Below are 20,446 nucleotides of genomic sequence, written 5' to 3' on the forward strand. Positions count from 1 at the left end.
TATATTGTGACAACTTCTAATATTGTGATACGAATCGACGCCTCTGTTACTGATATAATGGTATATTTAATTTATTTATAATACGGTAAGCTCAAAATTTAATAATCGCCTAGGAAGGAGTCTTCGCCACTGATAGATATTATAAAAATGTAATAGCAATGTTCGTAAGTTGACATCTCGTATCTGACATTCAAGATTTTTGAAAGGGCTGAGTTAAAATTTTATAGAAAAACTAATAAATGAAATTAAATAAAAACAAAAATACGCTTAGTGTAATATTAATTTAGTTTTTTTAAGATAACTGTATTTTTGTTTAATTTGATTACTTGATTTTTTATAACATTTTAATTCTCCCTATCGAAAATGTTGAATGTGAGATACGAGGTATCAACTTATTAGCATCGATCGTAATCTCTGTATAACATATTATTCATTTGTTATCACAATAATACCCTTTGAATGATCGGTGTTCTAAATTTGAAAGCAAATGAAATCCTTTTGACGCGACATTTTGTTTATGATCATATTATAATCCTTTCCAGTACGTCTTATTTACGCAAAAAATAATGTAAATAGTAACATCCGCTAAATTAACTACACTTTAGGGATTTGGCTAGACCCTTCTTGAAACTTCTGGCGATCTTATAATAAGCAGCACTAGTTAAAGCAAACATACTTAAGTAATCACTATCAGTGACAGGGTGGGGTGGAGATACGATTTAAATAGTCGGTACATACTAAACTTTATCAGTTTTCTTCTTTGTTTGCATTCAACCAAGAATACAAATTTCAGATGGTGTTGGTTAGATTTTAAAATTATCCTGCCTAAAACTACTAGGACCACAGGTCACTTGGTCCGCGCTGAATAACATGTTTATCAAACTGCAGAATGTGTCTTATACAGTTTGTCTAGAGATTTTATCTGGGGTATCTAGATGAATGACTGATTTATACTGTGCTCTGTTCAAGAAATACGAAACATTCGATGCTAATGCTATATTTTGAAGGCAGCAATCGCCTTCCACTCCTTTGCAATCAGGGTCCACGACTCGACACCGTACAAAAATATTCATAGTGTGGGAATAGAGATTCTTAGATCCTTCCATATGGTGATAAAACGTTTCATAGCTTTTTATTTCTGTTTCACATCCACTGATGGTTGATTCTAAATATGCAAACTCCTACTGTATCTAGGAGTGATCTTGGTACGGATAGAAGGCAGTAGCGAAGGGTGGAGGTAGGCTGTTAAGATCCAACATAAACAGTACACAATATTAAACTTTGTTAATCATACGTATTTGTTATTATTGAACTAAGATTACAATTTACAGATGGTGTTGGTTAGATTTTAAAAATCAATTAAGCCATGCGTAAACCAAACCATACTAGTTTCGGTATACTTTGGGCGATACGACAAAATTGTGCACACTTTTCATTCATACTTATGTCGTTTTCGTTGGATTAAGAATACACATTATACTGTATTATTGGTTCATTTGTTTTAAATTCAAATCACTGCCTTAAACAAACACAATAGATAAAAAATATTATTCTATCTATAAAATATCCAAAGTTATGTATGATTTAATTGCATTATTTTAGATATTTTATAGATAGACGAGTATTTATTAACCATTATCTATAATGGCTTGGTTTTCGCAGGGTCTAATTGAATGTTAAAAACTAACCAACACAATTTGTAAATTGTAGTCTTAATTTAATAAAAACAAATACGTATTACTAAATAAGTTTAATGTACACTATTTATGACGGATCTTAACAGCCTATTTCAACCCGTAGCCACTGATAGAAGATTAGTCTATTCAATTTTTTATTATAATATACTACTATTTCCAGATGACCCCGATGAACATCGAATGCATCCGATGTTTACGCCAAGACTCAACCCAGACGAAGAGTCTCAGACGGCAGAATATTGGAAAAAGCTTGGAATCGAAAGGGTCCACATTCAGAACGGTCGAGCTCTGAACAAGAATCCAGCAAAGAACGTCATCTTCTTCCTTGGGGATGGAATGTCAATTCCAACGTTGGCAGCTGCCAGAGCGTACATTGGACAGTTGAGAGGAGAAACGGGAGAAGAAGTCGAGCTTAGTTTTGATAAGTTTCCTGTTACTGGTTTAGCTAAGGTACCTACGACTATAATTATATTATTAAAATTCATAATTTTGAAAAATGATGGAAAACATCTTGGACCCGGTAGGAACCCACATTTTAGTCTGGAGCATAATTAAAAACCCATAAAAACATGTCTATAATAAAAATCAATCAACTTAGACAAATTATATTAAATTAAGATTTTGGCCACCATCTTACTATTTTATCGGTTTCTAAATATAAAACATGAACATACATAATTTTAAAAATACTCATGAGAAAATATAGCCAATAGAAAAAATCTTTTCAAGTCAAGAAGTTGTCAGAAAGTCGTCAAGAGACGCAGGTTCGATTCCTGCCGGGTGTCTTACTTTTTTCAAAGAGATTTTTTCTATTGGCTATATTTTCTCATGAGTGTTTTCAAAATTATGTATAGAATGGTACTTTCTTAACATTTTGTGAAATATTCGTAGAACAAAAGAAATAGTTAAATAAAACATGAAGTCTCAATCTTCGCTATTTTGGAATTGTATACGTTTTATCTAATTGCGACGAAATTATTTTGTCGTTTTTACAATAATTCTTTCTGAAGCGGTTTCTAAATTGCGTTAATTTTTGACAAGTTGAATATTTCTTATAATATTTTTCAGCATTGACGTTAGTTGTCAGCTTTCTCTTCTTTCGATACATTGCAAATAAATAGTCATTTTAATGTGTCCAAAATATTAAAATTATGCCCAATGGGACATGCAAAACGTGTGTAGTCTCCTTTGTAACTTAGCTATTTTTTCCTGTAGCAGGCTCTGCTTTCTTAGTTAACATAAAGAACCAATTTTTGGATTTGTAATTGTAAAACATACGTTTTTATTTATTTCAAATCTTGTCAAAAGCTGTATTATATACCAGCGCATCTATTAATTATATACACAAGACTGCTTTCGGCCGCGACGGCAGCTATATAGGTTAGGTTTGTATCGAAGTATTAGCACTTATTGTAACAATTAAAATAAGTTAGTTGTAATTGTTACAATAAGTGCTATGTTTTAACTGCACCTCTATTGGCTATGCTAAATTTTAGAGCGAGATAGACAATTTTGATTATTTAGTCAGCTAACTTATTGCTTAACTGCTAATATTTCGATACAAAAAATGAAAAACTACCCTCGATAGCGGCCTATAACAGTATTGTGTATAGAATAGATGCGCTGATTATCCACAGTCATCTTGAATGACATATTTGTATAGCTACGTAGAATTATTCTCTTCAAGGTGTCGACCTGTCCAGTCTAATTGCTTTCACATTTAGTGTAACATAAAATACATAGAAAGGGATGATATTAAATTATGTATTATTTGTTTTATTTCTATGTAAACAACGTTTCAGACCTATTGTTTGGATCGTCAAGTGGCTGATTCTGCATGCACGGCCACCGCCTACTTAACCGGTGTCAAGGCGAACTATGGTACTATTGGAGTCAATGGAAAAGTTCCAAGATACGACTGTCAAAAAATGCAGGATGACAGCAACCACGTTGAGTCAATAGCGAAAGATTTTCTCAAAGCAGGAAAAAGCGTAGGTCCGTAAAATGGTTTTGTGATTGACTCATATTTTATAACACAATGTTTATTATAATATTATGAGGTTGTTAGTAAAACTATCTTTTAGCCAGCTTCATGGCAACAAAAAACAGTCTTTCTTTATATTTTTTTATTTAAAATGTTTCTGTAAATTATTGAACAAGGAACAATGAGTATATCGACTTTTAAAAGCCAATAGGACTTAACCCACATAAATCAAATTTTAACAGGAGACACAAAGACATTTTTAGTTTGGTTTTCCGTCAAAGTTAAGATATAAAAGTGCATGATGATTAATATTTTGGTGTTTTATTTTCCAAATTTGATATTAATTATTTGAGTAATAAAAGAAAATGATGTTTCCCTACTTCAGTTTCTTTTTTTCTGGTAGATAACAATTGCAATAAGTAAATAATATGCAGTTTACATCATTCGAACACGGCTATGGGCAAATACTTCGCACCATGAGTACTTGATGTGTTTTAACTTCAAAAGTGTAATTTTGAGATATCAACGTTTAAAGTAACAAATCATTTATATCTGTAATATTGCTGTAAGTTTAAGAAATTCGTATGAGCTTAATACTTTAGTATATCAAATCAAAATAATACACTAATGCACCAAAATATACATCATGTTGATGCATTACCATAGCACCAAAAATATACATCACATTAATGCATTGCTATAGTATATCGTAATAATATAGTAGAGCAGTCGAAATATTTTCAAAATATTTAAGTGAAGTAACTCAATTACAGCGCATTTGACATTTTGTTTCAGTTACTACGCCAAAGCAATAAATAAAGCAAATAATTCTGAATAAAAATGCATTATTAATTACAAAATGATAATTTTTGACTTAATACAATAAGGTACTCATGGTGCGACTTATTGGAAAGTTGACACTCTCTGACAGTGTATTATAAATTTTCTGTTTTCTAGGAGTCGTAACGACCACACGAGTAACCCATGCTTCACCAGCAGGTGTATATGCCCACACGGCAGACAGGGATTGGGAGAGTGATGGGAAAGTGGTCGCAGCTGGTTATGACCCCGAGCTTTGCAGAGATATTGCTTATCAGCTCGTGCATGGAGAACCTGGAAAGAAGTTGAGTGTATGTATTATCTATGTACTCTTAACTACAGCAAATAATTTAATTAATTTAATAATATCTACATAGTTTGCAGTGCATTATGGTGTTACATGAATTAACGTCTTTGAACACGTTAGCAGAAGAAATATAAGATCGTAATGTAAAATCAAAAGATAGACGTCTAATTTATGATGTCGAAATCGGCAACATAGTTTGAGTGAGATAAACATGTAGTATTTTTTATTAAAATTTAGATTATTAAATTTCAATTTTTTACCGCTTAGATTTTTGAATAATTCATAGTTTTAATATTTTTAATCTATTTTAAATAACATCGATTTTTATAATTTTTTTTAACTTGAAATCTTTTTTATTTATATCAAATTGAGCTTAAATATTGGGACCATAGCTAAATATGATTTCATATAAATAAAAAGGATTTCAAGATATACTGATTTATATTTTTTATAGAAATCGATGTTTTTTAAAATAGATATAAAAAATATTAAAACTATGAATTAGTCAAAAATCTCTTAAGCGATGCTTAGAAAACTTAATAAACTAAATTTTATTATTTAATATAACCCTAAAATGAATGTAATAATAACGTAACCTATGTACCAAATACGTGACCAATTCACAATTTTTTACAATTATTGTAAGTTTATCTTTGACTTAAAAAAAATCTTTTTAATGTTATGTGATACATATTTAATAATTAATACAGTTGAAATTGTAAATTATCAAAAAAAAAATTCAAATTGCAAGATTCGTATTTTTCCGCTAGGTTCTCTGAATTGAAATTTTTATGAGCAATTCCAGATCTCCACGATCGGTCATTTACAAGATCATTTTTATTTTGTATATCTTCAGTGTGTTTATTGATTTATTGACCAAGCACAAATTGCTGACGAATTTAACCTTTCTAATATTTTTAGTGACCGAATTTGCATGGTGGAGGTGCATTGAGTCAACTTAAAGCTGCATTGAAACTATGATTACAATTCTTTTCGGACTCACTGTTGGTTATTATTAATTATTATGTGTGCTCATGCTTATTTAGCGTTCATCTTGAAAAATATATTTTAAATTATCTACAATCATTTAACATTACCTACCACAGGCGAAGGGTGGAGGTAGGCTGTTATGATCCGACTTAAATAGTGCACACTAAACTTATTCAGTCTAACGTAATTGGTTTCATTGAACTAAGACTACAATATTATGTAGATAGTATTTATTAGCTTTTAAAATTCAATCAAATCTCGCCTAATCCTAGCTATAGTAGATAATAGTCGTAAAAATATTCGTTTATCTATAAAATATCTAAAATTATACCTAGTTTTATGTTTTATTGATCGTGATTTCGTAAAGACAGGGCTTAATGAATTTAAAGAACTAACCAACACCGTCTGTAATATGTATTTTTAATTCAACGAAGATAAATACGTATGCCTAAAAAAGTGTGCATTATTTTTGTCGGATCGCCCATAAAATACCTATACTATTATAGTGTTGGTTAGCTTTTAAAAACTAACCAACACTATCTACAATTTATTTGTAGTCTTAGTTCAATGAAAACAAACACGTTTGACTGACAAAGTTTAGTGCGCACTTTTTATGTCGGATCTTAACAGCCTACCTCCACCCTTCACCTCTGTTACCTCCTATCAATAATTAGCAGTCGTGAAAATTAGATTTTTTGAATGTTTTATATTTTATTTAAATTACCATAATATCTATACCTAATATAATAATTGTATAATTATCGCCATTCTAAGGTAATTTCTGTATACAATTGAAAATAATATGTTTCCCGTTATAAATTGACAGTACCATCTACTGGACAATTATAAAAGCCTGCGGTGACTGTCCCTAAAAAAAGTAAACGATTATAATTTATTGTAACAACTTATATGGTAAAGTTGGATAATATGTATTTATTTATTAAGATAACAAATCATTGTGGACATAACAACTCAAAATTCAAGACGTTCAAAATATGAGATTTACAAACAAATAATATTACCCTCACAAGAGAGAAGAAAATATTTACCATAATAAAAAAACATAAGTACAATTTTATAAAGAAAAATAAAAACTTCAAAACAAAATACATAGCATGTCACTGAACATAATATCTATGTCTTTGGGGAGCGCATTGAATATTCTTGCACCTATTGCTAATGTATCTTATTATGAATTAAAATAAAATATATTAAGACAGTAAAAATAATCAAAAACGTCTTCGTTATTAATTAATTACATACATAACGTTTTCATCAAGTTTACATATCATTAGTAATAGTATCCGTAGTATCACTTTCCATCAATAATAGTATTATGAAGTCGTGGGTCTCTGGTTTGAATCCTGGGTCTGGTTAATTGTTTTTAATGTGTCTTTGATCCTAATGTATTGCCCGAACAGGTAGAGTAAGTAAAGTGGCTAACATCTATTTCTCATAAAAAATATTATAAGCAACCTCTTTGTGAGGCAGCCAAGATCCACATTGGATAATAGAGCTAATTTAAAAAAAATCCTCTCCCCGAAAGACACTCTTCATCACTGTAACTATATTATTAAAATATTGTTATGATATTGTACAGGTAATCTTGGGCGGTGGACGTAGAGAATTTTTACCCAATTCTACTACCGATCAAGAAGGCACCAAAGGATTGCGCTGGGATGGGAAGAATTTGATCGAAGAATGGACGGCTCAAAAAACCGCTGAGGAAAAATCCAGCACTTACGTCTGGAATAGAGCTCAGCTGATGAACGTGAACTACTCCAGAGACTACCTTCTTGGGCTCTTCGAAGCGGATCATTGTCAGTACCATTTAGAAGGGAATAATTTAACCGAACCAACGTTTGGTGAAATGGTGGAAGCGGCCATCAAAGTGTTGTCTAAAAATGAAAAGGGATTCTTCCTGTTTGCTGAAGGTTATTATATACTATAAAATATTTGTCATTTATATTTTTTTATTGAATACTTTACAGCCAGTTGCTGAGGTTGTATCAAACTAAAATTTATTTATTTATGTAAATGGTGAACGGTTTTTTAAGCATTTAACCATAAGAAGATCATAATATGGGACTCAACAGGGGGAGATTGTCTTAAGTGATTTTTATTTTTGAGAGAAATGGATCTTATCCACTTGCACAATCTATTATTTGTAGATCCATACTCGGCTCCAAAAACACACTAAACAACATGTGAATTTACCAGAGCCACGATTTAAGCCCGGGATTCACGACGTAAGTAATAGCCCCTCGGTCATTGTGGGCGACAAATTCAAGATATTCACAACATGACGTCATGAAACAACAATGAAATATAATCATTACTAACAATATTATACCGAATAAACCAAGTAGACCATATTTTAAGTATTTGAAAAACAACGTCCACTTAAAATCATCTTCACATAAGTGGAATAATAGTATATCAATATCTAAGTAATAATTGTCCGTTTAAATGGGATTGCCAATAGTAAGTTAGTTATGCACTTTGTTTGAAGAAATAATTTACTAAACCATTTCTTTTTTTCAAATGACTAATTCACAAGATTTTGAGAATGTAACATTCGATATAATGAACATACATAACTTGAAAACACCCCACCCACTAGAAAAAATTATATTTGAAAAAAATACGAAACTCAACGGGATTTGAACCCATGGTATCGCGTCAATCCGTGCATTAACCAATTATGATACGAGCATCCTATCTAATGACGTCAATTTAAACTAGTAGGTTATACATGAAATGCTTATCAAATTGCGTTATTATTGACTATCGATTTTTGTGTATTAAATAAAGTAATATTAATTACCTTAATTACTAACCGACGCCCCGCTCTCGCCAATTTTTTTCTAGTGGGTATTATATCTGAGGTGTTTTCAAGTTATGTATGTTCATTGTATGAATGTTATATTCTCAAAATCTTGTGAATTATTCATTTGAATAAAATAAATGGCTTATTAAAAATTGTTAGCAAGTTCAATTAGACATATACGAAGAAATACAAATTTTCATGAATATTTTTTATCTGTAGCTACATATTATTTATTATTGTATTGTTTATTTTTATTGTTAATTTTAGGTGGCAGAATCGACCACGCCCATCATGAAACTATGGCAAGATTGGCTCTCGACGAGACATCAGAGTTTTCTAAAGCTATTGGCAGAGCAGTCAACATAACCTCGAGTGAGGACACACTCCTGGTGGTGTCTTCTGACCATGCCCATACGATGTCTTATAGCGGATATCCGACTAGGGGAAACTCAATTCTGGGTGCAATTGACGATAAGAATGCCGATGATGGACTGCCCTATTTGACCTTGAGTTACGCCAACGGTCCTGGTTACAGAAAAGAAGATGATGGAAAACGCGTGGACGTCACCAAAGAGGATATGGGTAAGCTTTTTTTCACGTCCGGATATTTCGATTTTGAGATATATATTTCAGAAGATCTGAATAGTTTGTTAAAATAAATAAAAATAAAAGATTTTTTAATGTAAAATGTTATTTTATGCCGTATATAATTTTTGATCTGCAATCTGTAGACAAAATTGGAAGCAATAATTTTGAGGTGAACGTCATGTAAAATCGTGTTCTATTTTCAAACCATATTTTATACCATAAATTAATATTTTAATTTTAGCATTTTTTTTTTAAATAAAAAAGAATGTACATCGACATATTATATATTAGAAAAACATAAATTATATAATGGTAACATCGTTGCAAAATGATATTTTTTTTTCTCAAAAATGACGACTTTTACAATAAATACATTTAATATAATAATTTAACATACATAATTCTGAAAACACTTATGAGAAAATATAGTCAATAGAAAAATCTTTTTTGAAAAAAGTAAGACACCCTTGTGAAAACAAATCTTGTGAATTATTTCTTGAAAAAAAAATATTTAATTAAAATTCTTAGCAAGTTCAAGTAAGTTACAACAAAAAATATTGGAGTCATCCATGACGTCGGTTAGTAATTAAAGTAATAAATACTTTAATTATTTAGAATACAATAACCGATCGCCTACCGTAACTCAATTTGGAGAGCGATTATGAGCAGATATTAAAGAGGCCAATAGTTAAAATTTGTCGCAATTAAGCATGGCCATCGTAGCATAGTGGTAATGCACAGGGCGTGATGCCCAAGACACGTAGGTTCGAGTCCTGCCGGGTGTCTTGCTTTTTTCAAAAATGATTTTTTCTATTGGCTATATTTTCTCATAAGTTATGTATGTTCAATAATTAGAATGAGACATTCTTAAAAACTTGTGAATTATTCGTTGAATAAAAGAAAGAATTAATTAAAGTTAATATATTGTATGAATTTTAATTTTGATAGATAAGATGTAATAATTTCATTATAGATAGGACTAAATTTTTTTCTGATAAAGAATACAGATTATTTTGAATTAGCTCCCAAAGATACCCTGCATTTTTAATTTTCGAGTCGACCATTAAGGCGAACTGACGTATTACGGTAAAAATTTAGTTTCGTTACTATGGATAACCATCGATATAATAATATGTAATATAGTGCAATTTACTTTTTAAAATGTTTTCATTAATAAAAATGCACATCTAAAAATAAAAAGAAAATGCACAGTTTTACAGTTCAAAGATAAACTTACAATCTAAGATCGTTGGACGGTCTAATCTTTTTATTACATTCGACTCTAGATAGGAAAAAGGACGTAATCAACACGAACCAAATTTTACAGAAGGCACAAAAATGTTTGTATTATGGTTTTCGGTCAAAGTTAAAATACAATAATTACAAGATAAAAAGAATTTTTTATATAAGTTTAAAATAATTTTCTATTGAATCATATAAACTTGACTTGACTTGACTAGCTTAAATTAACGATCAAACAAATTTGTACTTGATAGAAATAATACTGAAATGTCATTTTGACATTTCATATTGATTTCCATAGTAACGCACGTATATATTAATAATTTAGTTGCTAAGACCCCAGTCCCCTAGCAACCAATAATAGTGGATTGGATTATGGATTTCTTCCGAAATAACTTTTCATACAAAACAGAATTAATTGAAAATTAATTCAATTCTACTTAAAGATGGCTAAAAGTATTAAAAAAAGGCACTGGCATCGTGTTCTGATATACAATAAAAGTTTCAAATGTCTAGCTAGTCGGGAAGGAAGATTTGTACCGGATAAACAACCACCGGACAAATAAGAATACTAGCTAATAAAAACGTTGTAAAATGGACATAGCTGTGAAGTGCGTGATAATTAATTAATAACTTGGTTTTTATATTCTTAATCTGATATGATAAATTATTGAGTTAATTAAAGAAAAATCAACAAAAATGAAGGATAAGTCGCCCTTCTGTTTTTAAAAATTGCCAGCTACATTTAAATAATAAATTGGCAATTGCAGCTTACATTCTTTTACATTCTTTTTACATTCTTTGTTAGTTATGGTAATATTCTCAATGTCATACTAGCGCCCTCGCTGAAATGCCAATTTATGATGGTAGATCTATACAACGTTAGTTAGTTAGTTACAACGTTATTATTACAAAATTATTATTCAATAAAACATATTTTGAAAAAACTGAGGGTTATGTCCTTTTTCCTTTCTAAAGTCGAATCATCAAAATGTAGACGATATTATTTTTTGAAATCTATAAAAAAATTACAATACCGACCCTGCATGTTTCACGCAGTTCCTGTCAATGTTTGCATACAATTTAATTATTTATTAACTGTATTAGTATTGTAATTCAGGTGTACAGGTTAATAAAATGAACAATAATATTGATACCTCCACGTTTCTACGGGCATGGAGGACCCCTTAATAGTAAATCACGAGCGAAGATATGGATGCCACATTCATGTTTCTCATATCCCGCCAAAATCCTTCCATCGCCGTTTTATGCATAAAATGCTCTTTAGTAATCAACTATAAATGTTGCTTCTTTTGGGCTCAATTCTTAGAAATCTCTGTAACTTTCAGTCTGCCTGCCAAAAAGGTAGCTTGGACGACCCTTACGGTAAAACCCAGGCAAAAGCCAAACATTCGCCGCATGCAAGAATGATAGAGAGGGGTGGTCGTTCAGGGGTAGATTGAAAGAGACAGCGATAAAGCTCAAAAGAAGGAGAGCTAGCCGCAACACGGCAGGTAGAAAGTTAGTTAGCGTAAGCCTCCCAAACGCGACAGGCTGTGTGCCCTGTGGAAGCTTAATTTTTAATTGACAGCCTAGGCGCCCGTTTTTAATAAATTTAGGGCTGTTAAAAATTTATAAAGTGTGAGATTGTTAATGTGTAGTAATATTGTGTTGTGTATGTAATGTGTGTTGTGTAATTTTTTTCGTGAACCTAACTAATTAGGTAATAAAACTTTCGGCAACGATTGGTGCTACGAACAACGTGCGTTCATCATTTTTCCATCCCGTCAATCCTGCATTTACCCCCAACTGTCAAGACCTACCGTGCACTGAACGTGCTCTACCGGACTAAAAACCAGCTACTATTGACCGCCTTGAACTATTCTGAGCTAGTCGAAGGGTGGAAGCTGGTCGTGTGTCTCCCGCGTTCTGCCGACGGCACGCTACGGGGGCCTCATTGACGCCCGGTTGACCGGAGAGTCGAGCTCTGAGGTCGGATCGGCCGTGCGGCCCCGACTCCCCTCCCTACCCGGACTTCCGGGGTGTCAAGTTTGGCGCCCAACGTGGGGCTGTGACAGTACTTGTCATGTTGGCAAGCATCTGTCAGAAATAGGGCAGTGAAGAACTGAAGGAGCTTCACCGAACCGATATCCTGAAATGAAGAGTCAGTGCTAAATTCAGTGTTATAAATTTAGTGTGCTCAAAGTATTAGACAGTTGACGTGGACAGTGACATTTTGACATTTGTGACAGTGGGAGGACGGTTGTTGTGGTTGACGACTGTAATTTTGACGCTTGTGGTGTTGTGATCGTCCGCCATCTTGAAAATGCTGAGTCTGTTGACACCCGCCATCTTGGATCGGTTGTGAGTGTTGTTATTTGTCGCTTTTGACAGCTGTCATCTGTCAGTTGGACATATTTTATTTTTTCAAGTTTATATTTTTTCTGTTAATTTTGCAATACTAACAATTGTCAGTGCGTGCAAATAAGGATCAGTGACACTAATAATAAATTTTAAATACTAAATTTTATTTATAACTTTACGATGAATAACTGCGATACGGACTTGATGGAAGTTATCGAATGTACCGTGCGGTGTATCTGCGAGAAGACGGCGCGGACCAAGAGGGATGCCGGCCACGAAATGTCCGTGGAGAGGCGTGGTACGCCATCGCGGCGCGGACGACGCGGTGCCAGACCGCCACACAGCCGGTTAGCGCCCAACAGGCCCTAACCGGAGAAGATGGAGGAAGGAGACCCCCTACGGAGGAACGACCAGGCCAATATAACACTTTAATTTTAATTCATATTTCATATTGTTGTTTATTTTCGTATTGTAATGCTTGTGTATTATTATCATTGCTGTGTATGTCTTATTGATGTGTCATTTTGTTGTTAGACCTACAATTTAACTACAGTATATGCCGCAGCTTAGTACTACATTAACCGATGTCGTCAAACACGACGGAATAAAATAGATTAATTAAATATCAATGACCTTATTCACTCAATTAAGATGAGATGAGAACGTTGAAAATGGATCCTAATTATCATTTATAAATCTACCTTGGCCAGGTTGATGACTCTGTATTGCGTATTTAGTACGGAGGGATGGTGTACTAAGTATGATAAGATAACCATGAATACTTATTTTCAATTTCTAATTTTGTTTTCTAAGCACATTTTGTTAATTGTATCCCATAAATTTTGCCTAGTTTAATTTACCTACTGACGGCTCATGTATGAACGTATATGAATGCAATGTGAAGTAGTGACGGTCGTTAGCGAGGAACGTTTGTTAAGGAGGAATGGAGGTATTGGGATGGACTGCCGTGGACCGACGGAATGGGTTTTAGCTACGCGCATCTTCTTGCGGGGCGGTTGACTAGATGATGGCGCCGTCGGCTGGTTGGTTGACTCGTTGAGGTAGGACCGTGTCTCTCGATCGGCGATTGATCGAGGGGGCATCTGTCGGCTCTCTGTCAGGATTAAGGTGGGCTCACGAATGTAGTGACACTGAGCACGTGTGCCAGTGTGCGCGATAGAGTAGTGATGCGGCGGGCGTCGGTGTGTAACGAATCTGTTCGCACCAGATACGCCGTAATTGTGTTTGTATTTTATTTGTATTTTCTTTGTGTCACGAGTCAATAGTCGATCGCGGCCGGATATTCTAGTAATGGGTGGTGTGTCCCCCACAACTGTCCCGTGAGTTGGTGTCGTGTGATGGGGGCAGATTTTTGAGGTCTAGCGGACGTGAATCCGCAGCATCTCTGTGATAACTTAGCGCGCGTAGTTGATAACGACAGGCCTTCAGCCGTGTCAGAAAGGATGTATGTATGTACGCATGTAGATACGGGTGATGAATATAGGGTGCGATTTTTAGTGTGCGCGTCCGTTAGGTGGTAATAGAGGTGTTAGGATGAGCTGCCGCGAGTCGACGAGATGAGTCTTAGCTACGCGCGCCATCTTGCGAGAGCCCACTGTGGAAGTAACTTGCATCTAGGTAATGGTACCGATCGTGAGCGGGAGACTTGACGTGACGCGTGTGTCGAGAGGAAGCCTAGATCGCGAAGGGTAGTGCCGGCCGAGTCATTCCGCCGTGCATGAATGGGTAGCGAGCCGAAGCTTAATTTGTTTTTTTATTGTGGCACCTTGGTTTTGTCTTCTGTCGGGAGTGATTGATTGAGGGGCGCCGTTCGTCACTCCGACGAGTGTGTGGGAGGCCGGCTCGTACGCCTTCGGTAAGACCCTCTCACCCTTGTGTGAGAGTCCGTTGGTAAACCTATGTCGGCACAGACCCTCTCACCACCGCAGGGGCCGATTGTCGACTCTTCGTCGAGATACGACTGGCGGAGGCCAGTATTGAGGTGTATTTTTATTATGTGTTGAGGGTCCCTTATCGATCGGTGGCCGGATATTCTAGTAATTTTACATGCAAGGTCGGAATGCCACAACCCTCTCGTGAATTGTATATCGCTGAGTGAGGATGAATCTTTAAGAGCTAGTGGACGTGAATCCGAAACATTGTTGTGAAAACTTAGCGAACGTGATAGATAACAATGGGCTTTCAGCCGTGTCAGAAAGGGCGACACATCAGCATTCATTCGCTTAGCCGCGAGACAGAATGGCGTCGTTGTGTCTACCCGAATTATCAGAAAATCTAATTTCATTTTAATTTTTTTTCAAAATAAGTAGTGGGGGGGTGAAGTAGCAAAGTAGTGCAGTAGTGTAGTGTTGGAGTATGCGTTGAGGATAGGCCTTCAGCGGAGTTAAAACGGGCGATGCTCCACCATCTACTCTTTCGAAGGAGAGTGGACACGGGTGGTGCGGAATCTACCCTTATAGTTAGAAATTCAAGGTATTTATATAAAGGTGCAAGGGGAAGCCTTCACCAAGAAGGATATAAATCGAGGAGGTTTCAGACCACGGAAATCGGTAGGGATAGCCACCGTAGACGTACGCGACCTAAAACGGTGCGTAGAAATAAACAGGTAGAAACTAAAATAGCACGGACTGCCGCCATACGAGTCGAAAACGTCGTTGACGCAATCGCTCGCAACCTAGCGATGTGGGTACTTCAGTTACTCGCCTTCTTCTTGCGGTTCGAAACGTAGGTAGGAAGCTTGCATCAGGGTTACCTCATGGCAGAGGGACGAGTTTTTAAGTTTTATACTTTGTTTAATGGTTGTAATTGTGGTTTTTCATCCTAGTTTTGTCTTGAATTTCTGTTGTGATTTAAAAATGTGTTGTTACTAGCGTAGTGAGGCAGGAATGATAGAGTTCCACCCAGAAGTTGATTGCCGTTAAATTGTTTTCTTTTCTTTTATTGTAATGTGTAATAGATGTTGCTTTGTGATTATGTCTGTCAAATACATTATCCAGGGCTCGTGAATGTAGCGTCACCGCGTAAGGATACCGGTGAGCGTGATTGGTAGCGAACTGAAGGTGATGGGCCTGTAACGATGTCGTTCATGCCAGATTCCACCTTGTAAGATTGTGTTTTTTTGTAACCGCTACTTAGGTGACAGGATATACTGAGGCTGGTTATCACTGTCCACCGCGGGGGCACTGCAGCGAGGTATACTCTGCTGGTGGTTGAACGATGGGGGGCGATGTTCACGCTCTGAGCATGTGGGCGAGGGATCGACCACGCAAAGGTCTGTCTGAACCACTCGCCTCAGCTAGGGGCGTCTGTCGACCCTCCCTCGGGATATGAACGGTGGGGGATAGTCTCGTTGGTAAACCCAGAGTAATGGTAAACGGTTGGGTGTGCGACCAAATGTCAAGAACCCAGGATAACCGTGTATGAGTACTGAGAGTGCTTGTTTATAACCAAAAAAGTTGTAAGCCAAAAATAGAAGTCGCGAATGTAGCTGCGTCATGGAGACTCATGGCGTGTGCGAAATGTAGCGCAAGGCATTGTTTAAAAATTTATTTTGTAATGGAGGACGATTGTTATTAATATGATTAATTAATAAGCTCTTCAAGCAGGATACGGAGGCGGACAATGACGTCCGGTCTTGTAATGTAAATTTCTTATACGAATTATATTTCATGTCTGGAAAAAAAAAAAAAACTATGTGAACTTAGGTTGCTCATGGCGACGCCCCGATGCCTTTCTTGAATTGTAATGAATTACTTGCGAGAATATAATTTTAAACTGACCCTAAGAAGGGCCCGTTATATGTAAACTTATTGAGTTTGGTCATGTCACCGTCAATAAAGTAAATGGGGCAAGGAGCACACCGCTGTGTTGCGGTAATACGAGCGAGGATGGAGGGACGATGGCGGGAAACAGAATGGGCACTTCGCTCGAATCTGAATGGGGCCGCTTGATACCTCCACGTTTCTACGGGCATGGAGGACCCCTTAATAGTAAATCACGAGCGAAGATATGGATGCCACATTCATGTTTCTCATATCCCGCCAAAATCCTTCCATCGCCGTTTTATGCATAAAATGCTCTTTAGTAATCAACTATAAATGTTGCTTCTTTTGGGCTCAATTCTTAGAAATCTCTGTAACTTTCAGTCTGCCTGCCAAAAAGGTAGCTTGGACGACCCTTACGGTAAAACCCAGGCAAAAGCCAAACATTCGCCGCATGCAAGAATGATAGAGAGGGGTGGTCGTTCAGGGGTAGATTGAAAGAGACAGCGATAAAGCTCAAAAGAAGGAGAGCTAGCCGCAACACGGCAGGTAGAAAGTTAGTTAGCGTAAGCCTCCCAAACGCGACAGGCTGTGTGCCCTGTGGAAGCTTAATTTTTAATTGACAGCCTAGGCGCCCGTTTTTAATAAATTTAGGGCTGTTAAAAATTTATAAAGTGTGAGATTGTTAATGTGTAGTAATATTGTGTTGTGTATGTAATGTGTGTTGTGTAATTTTTTTCGTGAACCTAACTAATTAGGTAATAAAACTTTCGGCAACGATTGGTGCTACGAACAACGTGCGTTCATCATTTTTCCATCCCGTCAATCCTGCATTTACCCCCAACTGTCAAGACCTACCGTGCACTGAACGTGCTCTACCGGACTAAAAACCAGCTACTATTGACCGCCTTGAACTATTCTGAGCTAGTCGAAGGGTGGAAGCTGGTCGTGTGTCTCCCGCGTTCTGCCGACGGCACGCTACGGGGGCCTCATTGACGCCCGGTTGACCGGAGAGTCGAGCTCTGAGGTCGGATCGGCCGTGCGGCCCCGACTCCCCTCCCTACCCGGACTTCCGGGGTGTCAATATTATATAACAATTTGCTTCGTATGCTATTCTACTATTGTTTCATACAAATTGTAGGTAGATAATTATAATATTTGAAACTAAAATAATACTAATCTATTGTTATTTATTTTAATGATGTTTTTACACTAAGCAGTGTTATTTTAGATGTTTTGTTTAGTGATTATTAAAATTGTTTTTTATCTGGTTGTACTAGGTACATAAAATATTATATAAGTAGGTAAATTACCATGTTCATACCAAAGTGGTATATACCTTAATATGGGCCTCCACCGAGCGGAAGTTATCTTTTGGTTGTTAATGTCGGTTACACAAACGAATTGAATTTTTCTCACGATCTAATATACACGAATTTAATAAGAAATAACCTTTTGATTTTACCAACCGGAACTGATTTATTACCAAATGAAAAATATGGCATATGGGACTCGAGATTACGTTAACTGACTTTTTAAAAAGAATGTTGTTAACTATTTGTCCATTGGGTTTTTAACTGGATCAAAAAATATAGGTGAAACAATATTTTTATGAATGTGTATGTTGCAAATCCAGACCATTAATTTTAATATAAAATAGACTATGTAGTGTCAAATGTGCTGTCATAGGTAGAACGAAATGTATTACCACAGTAAGAGAAAGGTTAAAAGAGTACGTCAGTGAAACGGAAAATGATTTTCAACAGTAGGTGCGACGAAATTTCTCACTAGTCGCGAATCGGAGACCGACAGTTGAGGTGTCCGCACGTCGTTTTGTTTTGTCGTGGCGTCGGATAAAATATTCTTAAATCGTTTAAAGATGACTAAAAAACTTTACGTATGTACTTAAAAAGAAAACATGTCAATGAATATACTATTATTATTAGTAATATAACAATAAAAATAAGATTAAATGGACGCATGTTGGATTTTTATGAGAAATTATATTTCGTTCGGCACAATCCGCGCATCGCCTAGCCACTCTCATCTTTTTAGACCATGCTTCAACTGAAGTATAGCCTGAATAATATTTAGCTTATAATATGTATTAACGGTGACATTTACTTTTAGATGACCCCCGGTTCAGGTATCCATCTCAGGTACCATTGGAATCGGAAACTCACGGAGGAGACGACGTTGGTGTCTTCGCATTTGGTCCATGGCAGCATCTCTTCACGGGAGTATATGAGCAAAATACCATTCCCCATCTCATCAGATACGCCACGTGTATGGATAGTGATTTCTCCGCGTGCAATTCAGCACCTTCGATAGTCTTCCCAATCATGACGACGTTGATTACTGCTTTTATTGCAAGATATTTAGCGTGATAAAATTAAATTAAACAACTAGATAATATAATATATGTTACATTTCCATAGATTAAAACATCGTACATACCTAAGTCAATACTGTCTCTATTTATACCGTCGTACATAGGTGGCATTGTTTTTTGTTACACGTAATAATATATAATTGAATATATACTGAATAGCGTGAAACATAATACAGTAAAACCTCGATATAACGGACTTCGAATATAACGGACAAAATATCCAGTCAATTGTGAAAATTGTTAAAAAAAAATCCTGTTAATTTTATACAAATTTAAATATTCGCTGCTTATAAACCAAAGAGATTATAATGTCTTTATTGTAAACAATGTTCTACTCATGATAACCAAAATATCATACCTCTCGCACTCAAATTCTAGTCATAATCCTGCTTGTAGACTGACCGTAGCACTGACGCTTGCAACGCTGGCCGCTAATTCACACTGCTTTACAACAGTTTAATTTATTTACTCTAATTGAATATGGATGCATTTATAACTTCATTAAATAAGTTTACAATGGTTTATATCATGACTGAAAGTGAAATAGCAGATGAAGATATGATATTGGAAGTGAAAATGAGATTAGAAACAACAAACCCAAAAACAAGTTATCAGTGATAAGATCGCATCTCGACAACATTTATTGACTATTCGTCAGATGACAAAATTCAACTACCTATACTTTTCGTAATTTTAGAGAGTTTGTTTTAAATAAACAACATAATAATGGTATAATTAATATTTATTTTACATATATAATAATATATACTTGGCATATTGCAGATTCAATGCATCCACATTCCACAACAATATTCGACCGTGCTTAGGAAAAAGGGCGTAACCCACACAGAACAAATTTTACAGGAGATGCGGAAAACGTTTATGAATGATTTTGGTTTATCTCAATAAAAAAAAATAGGCACAGACATTGGGTGCATGATGATTGATGGTTTGGTGTAATATATTTTTGATCTACTAATAATTAAAGAAGTTATTACAGAAAAATCATTAAAATTGAGGGTAAATACTTTTTTTCCTTAAATTAAAACTCAATGAAAACCTGAATTTAGATAATAAATCGGCATTTGTGACTTACTTACTTTTTACAGAACGTGTATTTAGTTGTATACATTGTTAATATCATAATATCTAATAAAAGCACTTTTCGAAAAATCGAGAGTTACGCCCGTTTTTCCTAAACACAGTCGATATGATATAATATAAACAAATAAAATACGTGTTAACAATATACAACATACATTATATACCTAAATCAACGTCCACGTTAACTCACCCTCGCGCATATAGAATACATCAATATCTGAAGCGATTTGATTGCCCTCCCAATTGGTATTATCAATGGCATAATTACCATAATATTTATTAAACAGGTATCCCTTTTAGTAATATTATGAACCATATCCTTGCTTTTGCTCATAAGATGTTTTTGG

General features: G+C 35.2%; 1 protein-coding gene across 1 annotated transcript; it reads left to right on the top strand.

Moving 5' to 3' along the window:
* The first annotated feature begins 1,979 nt into the window (after positions 1-1,979).
* On the top strand, positions 1,980-18,990 carry LOC147073963 (membrane-bound alkaline phosphatase-like). The gene is made up of 6 exons (XM_085944713.1): positions 1,980-2,147; positions 3,500-3,692; positions 4,639-4,811; positions 7,398-7,731; positions 8,895-9,209; positions 18,734-18,990. Exons 1-6 carry the CDS (start codon positions 2,034-2,036, stop codon positions 18,988-18,990), a joined length of 1,386 nt encoding a protein of 461 aa, XP_085800839.1. The 5' UTR covers positions 1,980-2,033.
* The last annotated feature ends 1,456 nt before the right edge of the window (positions 18,991-20,446 follow it).

The sequence above is a fragment of the Rhyacophila brunnea genome, unplaced genomic scaffold, assembly GCF_057557595.1.
Source record: "Rhyacophila brunnea isolate RB1 unplaced genomic scaffold, BYU_Rbru_1.0 scaffold_17, whole genome shotgun sequence".
Classification (NCBI taxonomy): domain Eukaryota; kingdom Metazoa; phylum Arthropoda; class Insecta; order Trichoptera; family Rhyacophilidae; genus Rhyacophila; species Rhyacophila brunnea.